General features: G+C 34.8%; 1 protein-coding gene across 6 annotated transcripts in view; it reads left to right on the forward strand.

The window, feature by feature from the left end:
- The window catches only part of FUT8 (fucosyltransferase 8), a 401,412-nt gene that overhangs the window by 221,518 nt on the left and 161,318 nt on the right, over positions 1-18,576 (forward strand). For all 6 annotated transcript variants that reach the window (XM_063698317.1, XM_063698318.1, XM_055362109.2 and 3 more), the window contains one exon: positions 4,542-4,971. In XM_063698317.1, coding sequence (XP_063554387.1) covers positions 4,769-4,971 — 203 coding nt within the window. In that variant the 5' untranslated portion in view covers positions 4,542-4,768. The remainder of the gene's footprint in view (positions 1-4,541; positions 4,972-18,576) is intronic.

The following is an 18,576-nucleotide window of genomic DNA, read 5'->3' on the forward strand; positions in this document are numbered from 1 at the left end:
TATGCTGAGGTGCCTCACCACTGATGATTATTTTATTTAAGCCTTTTCCAGTATTCTCTGGGCGAGGTGGTATTTATTATCTCCAGTTTATAGATTGATGTTCAGTGAGGTTACCTAGCTATGATGTAGCAGAACTGAGACTCCAGTCTAGACACTGCTGATTCTAGCACCCATACTTTTAATTTCTATGTCTTGTCAGCATTAAAATAAAATTACTTTTTTTGGAGCGCTTCTTCTGTGCCAAGCATTATGATAAGTGGCTTATATATGTTAACCTTATTTAAGGCTCGTGGCAACTCTATTAAGTCTCCTTATCTTACTGATATTACACTCGAGCTTCCAGATTCAGAAAAAGTACTTTGAAAAATCAAATATATTTATTGTTCCAGAGACATTAAACAAATATTACCCAAAGAATCTCTGTAAATACCAAAAGAAATGAATCATTTAAATACCTTAGTACCTTAAAAAGGTGATATCAATCTAGCCTAGGCAACATGCCGAGATTTTGTCTCTCTCTCGCTCTCTTTTTTTTTTTTGAGACAGAGCCTTGCTCTGTCGCCCAGGCTGGAGTGTGGTGTTGTGATCTCGGCTCACTGCAACCTCCACCTTCCAGGTTCAAGCAATTCTCTGCCTCAGCCTCCTGAGTAGCTGGGATTATAGGCACCCACCACCATGCCTGGCTCATTTTTGTATTTTTAGTAGAGGCGGGGGTTTCACCATGTTGGCCAGGCTGGTCTTGAACTCCTGACCTTGTGATCCACCCGCCTCAGCCTCCCAAAGTGCTGGGATTACAGGTGTGAGTCACTGTGCCCAGCCAATTTTGTCTCTTAAAAAAAAAAAAAGTGATAGCACTAATTAAATAAATTTGCAGAAAGAATCCTGGCACATTTCAGTACATTTAGTATATTTAGTATTTTGCAGAAGAAGGGTACTATGTGAGTCTTAAGTAGTAATAAATTTATAAATTCTTGAAAAGAAAGCCCACTTGGAGAAGAAATCTCAACAAACACTGCTACATAAATTTTAGTCAGAAATTAGCTGATATATGTAATTTTTAAATATTTTTACTAATTTGAACTATTTTTATTAATACTTTCACAAATAAGTTGAGTGGTTGTCATATCAAAGGCTGAACATACTTTCTTCAGTTATATGGTTGTCTTTGTAAAGTGAATCTTCTAAATGAAGAAAATAAGATACATTATTTTTTCATGGTTAAAAGGTAAACCATAAGACTCTCTTGGCTGGGTGTGGTGGCTCACATCTGTAATCCCTACACTTTGGGAGGCTGAGGCAGGCAGATCACTTGAGGTCAGGAGTTCAAGACCAGCCTGGCCAACATGGTGAAATCCCATCTCTACTAAAAATATAAAAAATGAGCCGGGCACCACAGCAGACACCTGTAGTCTCAGCTACTCAGGAGGCTGAGACAAGAGACTCTCTTGAACCCTGGAGGTGGAGGTTGTAGTGAGCCGAGATTGTCTGTGCCACTGCACTCCAGCCTGGGCAACAGAGCGAGACTCAAAAAAAAGACTCTCTTGGTCTTTTAGGCCAATTAAATTTAATCAATCAAGGAATGTCTTTATAAGATATATGTTGACAATAATAAATATGAAAGTTTATTAATGACTTTATTTTTGAACCATTTCCTTATAATAGCATTCTTTCACTTTCTGCATTACCATTTGCTGTCTTAAGTAGGGCATAAATGCAGTTTAAGCTGTATTTATTAGTGCCAACTAAGTGCCAAATACCGTTCTGAGTGCCTGGGATACATCAGTGAACACAGTGAACAAAAATTATGGCGTTTATATTTTAGCAAGCATGGTTCAGACAATAAACAGTAACCATAAGTAAGTAAGCAAGCATTCATTGTAGTTAGTAGATAGGGAAAAAATTCTGTACTTGTTCTTTTAAACCTTGCAGAGGAAAATTGCATAGAAAACTATTTGTTTTTCAGCTTAACTTGGTTTTCTTGACCCCAAAACTGGGGATTTAAAAAATACTGGCAAAGACAAAAAAAAATCATGGGAAACATTCTCTCCAAAAACATAGTTCAAATGATGCTATTAATTAGAAAATGACCATGTTTTGCTCTTATAAAAATGTATTGCTTTTTACAACTCAAGTATTATCAATATTGATATATAATATAGTAATTTAATCTCTTAGATATTTTTGGTAATGGTTTATAAAAAATGGAAAGTATTTTTTGTTGTACAAATTTTGTTATTCAAAATGTATGTTTCTGTAAACTTTTGTTACTATTCAAGTTATGCTGGCTTTAAATATTACGATTTTTATGGTAATCCCAAGGAAAATGTTTCAGAATGTCTTTTTATTATTTAAATTACTCTTTTAAAGAAAGCTACCTTTGCTTTGGTTGTTTATCTCAGTTGTCTGTTTTCTGCGTTACTTTTGCAGTGAAGGGAAAGAAAAAAATTTTAATATCTGATATATAGTTTACCCTCTGTAGCTGTAGTTTTAGTATTCTTGATTCAGCCAACTACAGATCAAAATATTTGCCAAAAAATACCCCCAAAATTGACTATCTACATAGCATTTGTGTTGTATTAGGTGTTATAAGTAATCTAGAGATGATTTAAAGTATTTGGGAGGATGTATGTAGGTTATATGTAAATACTATGCCATTTTATGTAAGAAACCCGAACATCTGTGGATTTTGGTGTCCGTGGAGGGTACTGAGAGACAACTGTATATCTTAATAGCTTGGAATTAACTAGGATATAGTATAGTTTCAGCATATAAGTATAGTAACATTTTACAGTGTTGCATATGTTGTCTCAAAATTATTATTAATTGAAATATTAATACTTATATTTTTTGGCTGACTTACTGAATTGAATCAATTTCTTATGCCATCAGAATGAATTCACTTTTTATTTGGTTTTAAAGTCACAGAGCCCTGGATTTCTGTATTTTTTTTACATAAGATGAAAAGTAGGGGATACCTGAGTTTAGAGGAGTGGGGATTTGAGAAAGAGTTTTAAGAAAGGGACAGGATAAACAATGGAGTCAGTAAAAAGAGTGTTCTTGATAGATTTAAGAATAGTTATTAAAACAACAGACAACTTTTTACTTGGATTATTCCTTTTTAATTTGGTTTTCATACAGTTCTCAGCAAGTACAATTCTTTTCATTCTATGTTTTAGCCAGTGTAAATCAGTAGCATTAAGGTAGATGTTGTAGGAGTAAATGGGAAGGAAGTAGAGTGTTTCTAGGACAGCCATTTGAACAGATTTTCTTCTCTTTGAATATTGGTGTTTTAAAAACAATTGAGATTTAAGGTGCAAACATAGAAAAATAGTGGCCCTGTGCTCTGATTTTTGAAGCCTCTTCTCCATCTTTTCTGCTCGTCTTTTTACCACTGTTTGATTTGTGGTCAAGTGCCCCTTACATTCAGTCTTGTATACAGAAACTATTTCTTGTTTTTTCTCTCTTCTCTTGTATATGGAACTCTGTCTAGACATATGATTTCTCTTCTATAGCTTTAAAATTATCAAAACATTTTTAAAATTAAAGAAAAAAATTTTTTATAGAGATGGGGTTTCACCATCTTGCCAGATTGGTCTCAAACTCTGGGTTCAAGCAATTCTCCCGCCTTGTCTCCTTCCAAAGTGCAGGGATTACAGATGTGAGCCACTGCGGCTGGCCTGTCAAAAGGTTTTAAATTATATTTTTGCCTACAAATTCTCTCTCTGGGGAGAAAATAGTTTTGTTTCCAAGGGAATTCTAAGCCTAATGATGGAGAAATGACAAATGATACTTGTAACCAAGCCTGGAAAAGAATGTGCATTTGTAGTTTAAGATGCACAGTAACTAAGATGTAACTGGTGCTAGACGTTTGTTGGAATTGTTGGTATTTTTATAAATTTGAGGAAGCAGTAGTCTAGCCTGATCCATTTGAACCTTTGCTTCTGATATTTGGAATGACTGCCAGCTGGTTAATGGCTATGATAACCTTTACTTGGCTAATATGCATGTCAGTTTTAGAATTTATCCTAAAAGTGACAATTTGCCTGTCACCTGCAGAGTTAAGTGGTATAATGGCAGCTGAACAATGAGGGAGGAGAGTGGAGTTGAGAACTGGTAGAAATGAAATCACTCATACAGGGAACATGTTTTTTCTTGAGATAATGAACATATAGCCCAAAATATGTGGTTGAGTACATTTTGTTTTTGATTGATTGTTCAAAGATATAATTTTTAAGTCTTCATATAGAAGTTATTGTATAATTATGTAAGAAGGAAAAGAAAGTGATGATGGCACTTTGAGGACTTTCAGGCTTAGAGCTAATTAGTCTGTTATCTGGTAGAGCACTAATGTACATGGCTGATTTAATATACAGATTAACAGATTTAAAGCTTTTACCCTTTACTAGTTATTAGGCAGTTAGGTTATCTTACAGCTTGTTGGCCAGTCAACACCAATGTGTTTCCTTTAACTCCAAGAATCTCAGTATATGCTATTTTATATATCTTAAATAATTTAAATACATTTCTTACTCTTTCCACAGCATGTAGAGCGCATGAAGTACAGGACAATAAAGCTTCCTACACATATCATCAGAAGGATCTCTTTGAAAGATTCACTGCAGGACTACCAGAGAGAATAATTTGTCTGAAGCATCATGTGTTGAAACAACAGAAGTCTATTCACCTGTGCACTAACTAGAAACAGAATTACAATGTTTTCAATTCTTTGAGCTCCAGGACTCCAGGAAAGTGAGTTGAAAATCTGAAAATGCGGCCATGGACTGGTTCCTGGCGTTGGATTATGCTCATTCTTTTTGCCTGGGGGACCTTGCTGTTTTATATAGGTGGTCATTTGGTACGAGATAATGACCATCCTGATCACTCTAGCCGAGAACTGTCCAAGATTCTGGCAAAGCTTGAACGCTTAAAACAGCAGAATGAAGACTTGAGGCGAATGGCCGAATCTCTCCGGTAGGTCCTAAAATACTGAACGAAGAATGATGAAATATTGTACTTTGTTTTTAGGTGTAGGGCTTCATTCCACTAGGAAAAATAGTTAATTATTTTTATAACCTGCTGTCTTTGCCAAAACTTAGCATGACAGTTTTCTATCTCTGTGTATTTAATAGAGAACAAGCTTGTCCAACCCACAGCCCATGGGCCACAGGTGACCCAGAACAGCTTTGAATGGGGCCCAGCACAAATTTGTAAACTTTCTTAAAACATTCTGAGATTTTTTTATTTTTTTTTAAGCTCATCAGCTATCATTAGTGTTAGTGTACTTTATATGTGCCCCAAGACAATTTTTCTTCCAGTGTGGCCCAGGGAAACCCCGATATAATTTCTCCATAGTGGCATCGTTATTTTGCATATGCATTTTAATGTAGAAAAACTATGCCATTTCATTTATATACTTACATTTCATTTATAGTTATGTATTTAAAAAATTGATATATTAAATCCAAACTATGTTTTAAACTCGTGTATATTAAAAATTTTATATGAACTGTAACAAAGATATTATAATAACTGGGAGGCTGAGTTAGTCTAACTAGAACTTATTAAAATGCAGAAACAAAAGTTTTTCATTAAACAACTGGATCTGGAATGTGGAGAATGATTATCATTGCTATTTCTAGTCTGTAAAAAATGTGACATATATCTATTAGAAGGCATCAACTGTTTGAAAACCAAAGTCTCCTATATATTTTCAGGGAGAAAGTAAACATAATATTACATAGGTGATCTCTGTATTTGTTTCCAAAGGTATTGAGGTAAAACATTACCTAGTATCTTATATGCGAAGATGATCATGTAGTACTCGCTCTCTCAAACTAGAGAAGCTAGAAATGAAGATTTGAGAGTCATTACTCCAGAGGTGGTAATTGACCCTAAGGGAAGTGGTATAGAGAAAAAGAGCTGAAAGTTCATTTCTCTTTGAGAAACACATAAATTAAGGAGTAGAAAGTGGAAACATCCAATTGTGCAGAAAGCCTTTAGAATAGTTGGGGAAGAACAGTGGGACAGAGCTGTTACGGAAACTGAGGAACATTCTGTGAAGGAAGAATGTAGTTGGCAGTGTTAAATTATTCTTGATGCTATAGAGAGGATGCCCATGGTCCTCTCATTTTCTACTCTCACCGCCCTTCACTCTTTGTTTAGAACTCGGATTTTTCCCTTTGTCTAGTTTCATAACTTTTTCTTCATAATATTATTTGGGTCCTTTTATGTCCTTTGAAAGACAGTGCTACGTGTTAAGACAAAAATGAATGAAACATTATTCTTGTCATTTGTACCATTCAAGAAGATAGCAAGCAGTCAGGGATTAGAAAGTGGACAGAACTTCTTGAATTTGTCTATTATTTTCCTTCCTACTTGGGGTACTCAGGGAACATCATGGAGGAAGGTGATCTTTCAGTAGAGTCTTATTCATTCATTCTAAAGATTGATAATTTAGGGGTTAGTAATAATAGCTGTCATTTATTACATGCCAGGTACTGTGCCAAGGACTTTGCATGGATCATCTCATTGAATTTCACACTATCTTTATGAGATGTTAGTACCATTTTTGTAACCATTTTACAGATTAACAATTATAGAGATGTTAAGTAATTTAATTTGCTGAAGGTCACACTTTTCACAAGTGGTAGAGCCTACTTTGAATCCCAGTAGTATGACTCCACAACCTAAACTCTGAATAACTGTATTGCCTTCCTGAGCAGAAAACAGAGAAATCAGTGACCTAAACGTCTTAGGTATGAGATCACCAAGAATAGCTACTATTCTAGTTGATTTTGGAGTTTGCTTTGATTGTAATCAAATCTCCTTCTATATCATGGGAATTTTGCTCCTAAAAAGATTTTTCACCTTAACAATTTAGACTTCTAAATAATTGCTCACTTTTCTTACGGTTCCATCTTCAATACTGATATTTCAGTTTGTTTATTTCTGACTGCCAAATGTCTTGTTTTTGTTGCATGAAGGGAAAGCTTGCTTTAGTATGGGTTTTTCTTTCTGCAAAATAATCTTTAGGTCTATTAAGTCACTTTCTTTATATTCTTATATGTTGAAATTAATTTCTCAACTACATTTAAATGTAGAGACTACTTTTAAGAGCTGAATCACCTAAGTCGTGTGGTAATACCATGTAATTACAGTCTGAAAACAGACTAAGCAAATAAGCCCATGTTTATATAAGGGAATATAATTTCAGGAAAATAGTTTATAGTTATTTTCCCTCATTAGGGAAGAAAACCTTGTTGGGCCCTTTCATTGACTTTACTGCTGGGGCCATTTGTGTTTCTTCCAAAGGGATGTTGTTTTAGAACCCTCTGGCATGAAAGGAAGAGCAATGGAGGTGCTACTAGCATTGGGATTTTTTTCCCCTTATAGTAATTAAGTTAATATTTTATACTCAATTTGCTATGTCTTTTTCGTATAAGAAAATGTGTTCACAAGTCAGACTACAAAAGATTAATTCAGATGTTTATAACTAGGTCGTTTCTTTGAGATAAGGCATATGGATTGGAGTTGGAAAGCATCACAAAAGCTTGAAACTACAATTTTTTAGATTTTCTAGATTCAAGTCAATAATCTGAAAAGCAATTAACAAATCTTTTGGCTAGAATTTTCTGATTTTGTTGATAGTGTTAGAAATTTAGGAAAATAAATATTGTATCTTGGAGGGATGCAAATGTAGAAGCACAATATATAGGAGGTTGCAGTGTATTTGTGTAAATCTGATCTATTGATGAGTAATGTCTGTACATAAAATTCACTTCCTTTATCGTAGATGTCTGTGAGTTTTGGCAAATACAGTCACGTAACCATCACAAAAACTATAGATGAATTCTACCTCCCTCTAGAATTCTGTCGTTCCCTCTTATGGTCAAATTCTGTCCCCACCTCCTGTCCCTGGCACTTAACTGATCTGATTTCTGTCACACTTTTTTCCTGTTTCAGAGTGTCATATAAATTGAATTACATAGTATGTAGCCTTTTGAGTCTGTCTTTTTTCACTTACTATAATGTTTTTGAGATTCATCAATACTATTGTATTAGTAGTTCATTCTTTTTTATTGCTGAGTAGTATTTTTATTCTTTTTAAATGTTGAGTAGTATTCCGTTATATTGATGTGTCTTAGCCCATTTAGCAATGCTATCACAGAATACCCGACACTGGATAGTTTATAGAGAAAGAAGTTATTTGGCTCATGATTCTGGTGGCCAAAAAGTCCAAGATTGAACAGCTGCATCTGGTGAGGGCCTGAGGCTGCTTCAATTCATGGTGGGAAGTGGAAGGAGAGTAAGCATGTATAAAGAGATCACATGATAAGAGAGGAAGCAAGACAGAAACCGAGGAAGCCAGACTTTTTTAAACAACCTGCTCTTTTGGTAACTATTCCATTCCCATGAGAAGGAGAACTCAGTCATCTCTGAAGGAGGAGCATTAATTTATTCATGAGGGATCTAGCTCGATAACCCAAATACCTCCTACTAGGTCCCACCTCCCAATACTGCCATGTTGGGGATCAAATTTCAATGTGAGTTTTGATGAGGACAAACCACATCCAAATCATAGTAAGATATATCACTTTTTTTTTTAATCCATTCACCAGTTGAAGAATGTGAGGTTATTTCCATTTTGGGGCAGTTGTGAACAAAGTCACTATTAACCTTTGTTTCATAAACTTTTGTATGACCATAGTTTTTATTTCTCTTGGGCAAATACCTAGGAGTGGGACTGCTGGGTCATATGTTAACTGCATATTTAACTTTATAAGAAGCATCCCAGTTCTTTTTCTAGAGTACCTGTACCATTTTGAAATTCCTACCAGAAATTCTTGAGAGTTCTACTTGCTCTCCTCCTACCCAGCATTTGCTATTGTCAGTTATCTTTATTTTAGCCATTGTAACAGATATATAATACTATCTCATTGAGGTTTCAATTTGTATCTCTGTAATGAATGATATTGGCCATTTTTTAATGTGTTTATTTGCCATTCATATGTCATCTTTGGTGAAGTGTTTATTCACTTCACCAAAGAATCTGTTGTCTATTTTAAAAAATCGAACTGTTTTCTTTTAATAAGTTCTTTGAAAAATTATTTTTAAAAAACATATAAACACAAAATTATATTTATTAGTAATATAAAATATGGTATAATATAATAAAAAACAAAAACATGGTGGCATAAAACAACAATCATTTATTTGCTCTTGATTTTTCCAATTTGGGTTAACTTCAGCTAGGCTTTTTTTCTAATTATAAATAGGGTCACTCATGTGGCTGCAGTCATCTGGTGGCTTGGTTATGGTTGGGCAGTCCCAGATGACCTCACTTACATATTTGGCAATTAGGTCGACCATTAACTGGCTCACTTCCATATTTCTTTTCTGGAAGGATAGCCCAGATTTCTTACATGGTAGTGTTCCAAGAGGAAAATAGCAGGAATTGCATGGCCTCTTGAGAATGAGCATCAGAAGTAACACAGTGTCAATTCTGCCACATTCTGTTCATTGCAAGTCAAGAGGCCTACCCATATTCAAAAATGGAAGAAATAGATACTGCATCTTGGTTGATGGAACTACAAAGAATGTGTAACCACATTTAACCTACTGTTCTCACCACAGAAGTGAAGTTGAATAGATTGGATTAGGTCAAATCATGGTGGGCTTATATAGCCAGAGTTATGTATAGACCCGATTGATAGATAATAGAGAACCATAGTTGGTTTTCAGCAGAGGAATGACACAGTGAAAATGGTTGAGGAAGATTTAGATTTTCAGGTGGATTTGGTGCATGTGCCAGATTGGAGTTAAGATATTTCTTGGGAAACTCTTTAAAGTATTAATCTAGATAAGAGGTAAAGCAAACTTATACTGAAATTAATGATTGAATCGGTTGACTTTGATGCTTAGGTTTTCAACATGCCTGTATTTAGAGTTTCCCAGACATCTCTTTCTTTCTTGTTCATTGGTATCATGTTAGAACACATGTAGTGGGCCTTTAAAAAATTTAGAAATTATCACTTTCTCAGTCCTTTTATGCTTCATGTTTGTTTTGTTTCGAGTTTAATAATGTGAAATAGCTATTTGCTCACAGAATTTTTGCTCCTTGGGACTTGAACCAGCCACATTGCTTCCCAGAGTTGAAATTTACCAGAAAACACCCAGAAAATTGTTGGTTTGTGCAGAAATCCCCTTGAGCAGTGAACCTCAACCTGGTTGGGTGTCAGTCTCATGGAGTTGTAAAATCTAAAAAGTGCTTAATTGACAACTTTCCTTTTAACCTAATCCTTGTTATTCTAGGGACATTTATTTTTGAGAACAGAACTTAAAAAAATTCGTATGTGGCTTTTGGCCTTTTGGCCAATTAATAAAGTTTTTTTGTTTGTTTATTTGGTCTAGGAAAGGAGAAGAGATTTCTTCTAGAATTTAGATGCTAGCTGTAAAACTGTAAATTTAAAAACCACAAAGAATGTATGATTAATTTCCGATTACCTGTGTTTCTGAGCTGTGTATCATCTGCCAATACGGGTTACAGACAAAGCACAAATCTTCTGGTGGAAAAATTTGTCCCAGGCAACAGAAGTATACTGAGTTGGGTAGAAAGGAAACTGAAGTGGTTCTTCACAGGTCATGTTTTACTGTTGTTTGAGAAGATTGTGTTAAAAAGTGGGTTGCCTTTGTTCTAGTTGGTTGGTTGGAAGATTTTGCTCTAGACCCTCTTCTCTATAACTCCTAGTCTCTCATATAAGAAGTGTACATATATTCTTAAAGCCAGTGAGATAGATTGGAATGTGTACAGCACCTGCCATCTAATTATAACCTTTCATTATATCTGCCTTTTGCTTTTTCAATCTTGTATCCATTATTCCTCATGTTATCAAGAATATCTTATTTTTAAGATATAATGAAAGATACTCCTTCCCTGAGAACATTACAGTGGGAACAACATTCCTATCCTGATAGGCCTGATTAAGCAGATATTCTCTCCCTGGAATTTCTTGTAACTTTTTAACATTTTACTGGATTAAATTTGCTAACATTTTGTTTTGGATTTTTTCTATATAAACGAGATATTTATTTATAATTTTTCCCTCTTGTGATGTCTTTCAGGTTATCAAGGTTATGCAGGCCAATTCTGTTCTCTGGAAAAGTTTATGTAAAGTTGATATTCATTCTCTTTTAAATATTATAATTCTACCAGTGAAGTTATCTGGGCCTGGAGTCTTTTTGTGGGGAAGGGTGGTGGCGAGGAAGGAGAACATATGGGAAGATTTTAGATTCTGGATTTCATCTGTTTAATATAAATTGGACTGTTCAGCTCTTCTATTTTTTTTTCTCATGTCAATTTTGGTGAGATGTGTTTTTCAAAGCATGTGTTCATTTTATAAGCATGTTCAAATGTTCTAGCTTAAAATTGTTCTTAGTGCCATTTTATTTTCTTCTCCATACTTGTATATCTATAGTAATGTCTCCTTTTTCATTCTTAATATTGGTTGTGTTTTCTCCTTTTATCTTGCTAACAGTTTATCAATTTAATTTGCTTTTTCAAAGAACCAACCTCTGTGCTTTTTTTTTCTTTGTTGTATAACTGTTTTCTATTTTATTTTCTTTTATGGAAATAAAAGGCTTCTGGAAAGCCTTAAATTTCTCTCTAAGCACAGCTTTCAGTTGTATTCCATAAGTTTTGATATTCTATTTTTGTCATTAATTTAAAATACTTTGAAATTGGTATTGTGATTTTTTTTTTCTATGACCCATAGGTTATTTAGTAGTTGTTACTTAATTTCCAAATTGGGCTATTCTGTTTATCTTCCAGATTTTGATTTCTAGTTTGTTCTTCAACCAGATAGAATTATATTCTATATTTCAGTTCTTTGAAATTTATTTAATGGCTTAGCAAATGACTTATGTTGTTGAATGCTTAAGAAACGTGTATTCTGTTGCTGAGTCTGATCTAGTATATATGTCATTTAAGTTAGGTTGGTTAATTAAGTTATTCAGATTTATTAATTTTTATAAACTCATATTCTTTTATAATTGGTCACATATTTATTCTTTCTAGTGTTCTTTACTCCTTCCTGTTATTCAGTTCTTTCATGTTGAATCATGTTCTTCAGCCTTAATAATATCCTATAGTATTTATAGTGCAGGTTTGATAGCAATAAATTCAGATCTCTTTTTTAAAAACTTTATCTTTCATTTTGTTAGATATTTCTATTGTGTAGAATTTACTTTAGCAGTAATTTTTAAAAGCATTTAAAACATGTCATTTCATTGATTCCTGCCTTTCATAGTCTCTGAGAAGTCTGCGATTTTAAGAAGTGTATCTTTCTCTTTGGCTGCGTTTACTTTTTTTTTTTGCCTTTGGTGTTAAGCACTTGACTATGAGTGCCTAGATATGGCTTTATTTGTTTTTATCCAGCTTGAAGTTCACTGAGCTGCTTAAATCTGGGAGTTGATGTATTTTATCAATTTTGGAAAACCCTCAGCTACTATTTCTTCAAATACTGCTTCTGAAGCCATTATTTTTTATTTTTTTCCTTATGGAATTCCAATTATATGTATTATTAAACTTATTTTTATGGTATCTCACATGCCTTTATGTGTCTTTCATGATCTAATTTCTCTTTGCACTTTATTTTGTATTATTTTCTATTGAACTGGCTTCCAACTTATTTCACCTATCTTCTGTTTTGTTCATTGTGCCGTTAATCACACACAGTTAGTAATTTTTTATATTTTTTGATTCTAGAATATTCACTTGATTCTTTTTTATAATTTCAAATTTCTTTGGAAATTCTCCATTTTTCATCTGTCTTGTCCATGTTTCTTTTAATTTCTTTAAATAGTTATTCTAATATAACTATTATATTTTCTCCTAATTTCGATTTCATGGATCACCTTTTGGTTGATTTCTTTTGATATTTATTTTGATTGTTAGTCAAATTTTCTGCCTCTTTGCATGTCTAGTAATTTTAAATTTAATATATTGTGTATAAAGGCACTGTGGAGGCTACAGAGGCTTTTCTCTGTTGGAGATTGGGCTTAATATTTCAATCCAGTACAATCAGCGATTGAACATGGCTGTGTTGGTAGTTTTAGTAAAACCTAGCCCACTTTGTTTCTTCCTTGTTCCTCAGGTATAATTCTTCTAGGCTTTTTATTGACAATTTGGTAGATTTCTCTTCAGATTTGAAGTATAGGACATTTCTTCTGCCCTTCAGAGGTTTTGAGCTTTGCTCTTTGGTCTCTTGCTCCATGTAGCATCTAAATTTGACATACATTGAAGAGAAAACGAGCTGTGAGTTTAAGGTAGGCCTCAAGCAGGACTTCATCCTGTAAATTTCGTAAGACTATGAGAAATTTCATTCTGTCTTAAAATTACTGTCTAGCCTTGGAGCCATAGAATCCAGCAAATCAATCATGGAGAAAACTGGCTATGTGTTTACTGCTCTTGCAGTTTCCAAATTTTCACACCACTCTTCTGTGTGATCCCTACCCAGAATCAGCAAATGCTTCCCAAGTAAGAACGTAGCTAGTTCAGCCTGCTCTGGAATTTTAGTTAATTTAATCCCTCACTTCCACAGCTCTCTAATGCCTTTAAAAGGATTATATTTGCAAGTTTTTTTTTTTTTTCTGGGGGTGGTGGGGAGTGCTTATTGTCATTATTACAGTGAGAATGAGAATAGGATTTGCCATGTTATACTGTATTCTACTTATAACTGCATATACTCCTACATATACTCTACCTGTATTAAAAGTGGAGCTCATTTATCCCAGTGTTGCTGACATACACGATTTCCATTAGTTCCTGTGCCTAGATCTCTGGAGCCTTCTTGGTTCTTGCTCTTTTAATGACCTGGTTCTTCAGGCTTTCCTTTGATTCCCTTTTAACCTTCTATTGTATACCCTTAATTGTGTGGTAAAGGAAAGGAAGAGTTTAAGTGGATTCAAAGTTTGTCGTGTTAAAGCGAATTAAATATGGTCTGAGAAGGACTTTGTACTCTATATTTGAGTCCTAGTGGACGAACTGTAACCTAACTTAATAGGTAGACAAGATTGAAAACCTGACTTAGGAGTATGCGCCTGTAACAATAGCTGAGTCTTGCCCAATCCCAGTAGCCATATTTCAACCATTCACACACTGCTGAGCATTCAGACTGTGTTCAAATAAGGCAAATGCTGAGCTGTAACCAATCCAGTTGTTTCTGTACCTCACTTCTGATTTCTGTATATCACTCCCCTTTTTTTGTCTATAAATCTTCTTCCACCATGTGGCTGCACTGGAGTCTTTCTGAATCTGCTGTGATTCTCGGTGCTGCCAGATTCGTGAATCGTTCATTGCTCAATTAAACTCCTTTAAATTTAATTTGGCTGAAGTTTTTATTTTAACAATAACTGTCAGTAATCTTTTTCAATGACTGATATAATGAACCTGTTAGGAGAAAGACCAGGATGAGATTTAGGTAGGTTGAACTTGATGTGCTTGCTGAACCTATCCAAAAGAAAGTTGGAAAGTGAGTCTAGAACTCAGGAAAAAAGCCCAGGTGAGAGAGAAATATGACTTTGGGAATCATGCACATAGAAGTGATTGCCAGAAAATGTGCGGCACAAAGTAAAAATTTCTCCATGCACTTCAGATGATCCATGGTTTCCCTAAACACTGTGGACTTGCAGAGAAGGAAGTGTGGGAACAGCATCAACATACTCTTATGTACAGGGCCTGCAAGAATCTCACGTGGTAGGAAAATTCATTTTTCAACCACTACACCTGTTCTATGAATACAGCAATTGGTTATGTGTAGAGAAGCATAGCATCATATGTATTTTTACATACTATTGCCATTACTAGGTTTTATTAGGGACAGAACCTTGGTAGAATAAAAGCACATTTAGAATATAATCCTACTTTCATCATCGTTTGTTATATTGTCTTAATATTCTTCACACCCAAGACTTGAAAATATATATATGTGTGTGTGTGTGTGTAAACACACACACACACACACATTTACATGGAAGTAAAGTTTACATGGAAAAATGCCAAGGAAGGGGTTTTCAGGCAACAAAAGTATATCAGTTGTTCTATTTAGAACACTGTGATATAGCGTTGTTACCTGTCTTTTCTTGTGTACTGAAAAGTATAACCCCACTTAAACTCAATATATGAAAATCTAGGTTTACACAGAAGATAAAAGGTAAAATAGTCTTTATAAAATAGCAGACTCTTAGTGAATTTGGATTCAAGATCTAACAACCCACTTTGCCCATAGTCTTACAAGTTTTTTGTAAATCTAGGCCTACCAGTGTATAGGCACAGTGAATGGCTTATAATCCTATTCATAGGAGAGTTGCAGCTCATAATCATAATTTTATGACACTTTTCTCAAGGTCTCATGTGGCACCCTATCAACTAGGTGTTGGATTGCAGTGGGAAACAATGCAAGAAAAGCTGTTAGCTTGTGCTTTTACTCTTAGCATCTCGATTGTCCTAACAGTAACATTAGCAGCAAGCAGGAACAGCAAGACAACAAAAGCAACAGCTGTTAATATGTGTTACTATGTATCAGGTCACATTCTAAGCTTTGTGTATATATGAACTCATTTAATCCCTATAGCAGGCCTGTGAGTAAGTACTCACATCATCCCCATTTTGTAGATGTAGACAGAGAAGTATAGTTAAATAGCTTGCTGAAATGTATACAACTGTGAGTGATGAATGTGGAGTTCAAATCTAGGCTCTCTTGCTTCATATTCCACATTCTTAATCACGTTGGTATGGTGGCTCTAAAAGTCACTGCTTTTTCACAGAAAATGTGCAACAATCCTTTTTTGCCTAACATCCTTTGCGTGTTTTGTATATGGGTCCAGTAGACTAGACCATAGACTATAATGTACATTCTCTTTCTACCAGATTCCTTTCTTCCCCATTTATCATTAAGCAGACTTAGCAAGGAAAATTATCAGCGATAAAGATGGGTTATTCTGTAGTGATAAAGGAGTAATGAGGACATAACAGTCCTTAACATGTATGCACATAACAACAAAGTGTGAAATACCTGAGGCAAAATATGTGAGACAGGAGAAATAGATAAATTCACTATTATAGCTAGAGACTTCAGCACCTCTCTTACAGTAATTGAAAGATTAAGCAGGCAGAAAATCAGTAAAGATATAGCTGATGTGAATAGCATTTTCTTCAATCAGCTTGACCTAATTGACATTTACAGAATACTGTTTTCAACAATAGCACAATACACATTTACCATTGAAAACCTGTCTGTCCTGATGGACTCTCTGATATTTGGATTGGGGAGTTTCTTGTAAAAGGCTGTCTTGTCATAATGAATAGGGAAGTCTGTGTATTTGGAGTTGGCTCAGTGGGGAGGGATAGGGCTTTAGAAATTTATTCTTATTTATAGTATCAGCTAGAAGTCTATCATGTAGAGAAAAATTTTTTTTCCCCTTCATTTCAAGCTTTGCCTACTCCCTACCCACAACAAAGATGGTTCAGTAGAAACTGGTTATGTGGAATGTAAGGTAAGATCATGCTTTCTCATTAGGAGTCATAATCACTTTCCTCATTCATATTAATATATTCATATATAATACCAAAATCACCACAAAGAAAAGAAAGTTAGAGTAAGGTAACTTTCAATATTTGGAAAATAATACATGTGCAAGACTTCTGGTGATAGCTATATGATTTTGAAGAGAAAGTAAAATTTTTTATAAATCAAAAAATATAAACCATTAATATTACCAATAGGAGGGAAATTGCAAAGCTTAGCGAAAGGCACTGGATAGATTGTGGCATTCAAAAGGGGGTCCACGTTGGATGCAGTGGCACAAGCCTGTAGTCCTAGCTGCTAGGGAAGCTGAGGCAGGAGGATCACTTGAGTCCAGGAGTTCCAGGCTATTGTACCCAATGATCGTGCCTGTGAATAGCCACTGTACTCCAGCCTGGGCAACACAGTGAGACCCCCATGTCTAAAAAAAAAAATAGGGCATCAGGTTTAGTGATTCATTCATTTATTCTTTTAATTATTTATTTTAGGTTCTTTAGAACTATTAGAGAGTAAAATGCATCTGATTGTTTATATCTTGTCTGTTAAATGGTATTTAGTTATCTTTTGCTGTTCAACAAATTACCAACCTAGTGGTGTAAAACAACACAAACTTACTGTCACACAGTTTCTGTGGATTAGGAGTTCTTGCACAGTTTAGGTGGTGTCTCTGCTTTGGGGTCCCTCACAAAGGTACAAAAGGTGTTGACTGTATCTGCAGTTTATTTCAAGGCTCAATTAAAGAAGGATACAGTTCTAAAATCATGTGGTTGTTGGCAGAATTCACTTCCTTGATATTGTTTGGACTAAGGGCCTCAGTTTCTTGCTGTCTGCCAGAGGCTGCCCTCAGTTCCTTTCCAAGTGGACCTCTCCAGAGGGCAGCTCACACCATAGCTTGCTTCATCAAAACCAGCAAGGAAGAGAATCTGCTAGCAAGATAAAGTTTCAGTCTTTTTAAACACAATCATGGAAGATACATTCCATCATCTTTGCAATATTCTATTGATTAGAACAAATCACAGGTCCCCTTTACACTTGGGGAGGCGATTTTCCAAGGTCTTGACCACCAGAAGATAAAAATCAGTGGTGGCATCCTACAGTCAACCACCACAGCAGGGATCATGTGTTTTTAACAGGTTTTATTGTGCTCGATAATAACATCAAAGTTTTCATTGTGTACCAACACTTTACATAAATTATCTTATTTAGAAGTTAAGTGATTTGCCTCACACCACATAGTAAGTGCTAAAACCAGCAAGAGCTGAAAGAGTCTGACTCTAGGTATTATAGAATAATATATTTTTAATTAAACATGAAAAGCTTTAAATGGTGCTTCTTGTCGTTTTAAAATGTTCTAGAATTGAGGTGGGTAGCATTTTTACAGCAATAAGAATGCTAATCTGGTTATTAATTGTTACCACACGATTTCAGACTAAACATTTCAATCACAGTGAACTTCATTGTTTGTGGCACAATGTCTTGCTTCCCTTGGTTCCTAGTACAAAGATTGAAGGGGCAAATAATGAGCAGATTCTGTGAAACATATCCTATGAGGAGGAATCGTTCAAGCATGGCTTGAAGGCAGGGTTGCTGAACAGATACTTCATTTATTTCGTTGATGTTGCAAGATTAATATTGTATACTCTTTTCGTGGATGATGGCTTTGGTTACTGGATTCCAAAGGCCAGTATTCTTTTCTATGAAGTGTTTTCTAATTCATATAAAGCGAATTCTTTTTCCTCTTCATTCCTGTATTTTATTTTATTTTATTTTATTTATTTATTTATTTTATTTATTTATTTATTTTATTTTTTTGCTTATAATAGTCTAGGAGTGCCTCTGGACGGCTGTGTCCAAGGGTATAAATTTGCAAGTAGTAAAGAAATTTACCATTACTTAAAAATCATTTACCTTCATTGTGAAGTTCCTTTCCTCTCTCTCCCTCCTTTCTTCCTTCCTTTTCTTTCTCTCTTCTTCCAATTTAGAGTGATTACATATG

The sequence above is a fragment of the Gorilla gorilla genome, chromosome 15, assembly GCF_029281585.2.
Source record: "Gorilla gorilla gorilla isolate KB3781 chromosome 15, NHGRI_mGorGor1-v2.1_pri, whole genome shotgun sequence".
Taxonomy (NCBI): Eukaryota; Metazoa; Chordata; class Mammalia; order Primates; family Hominidae; genus Gorilla; species Gorilla gorilla.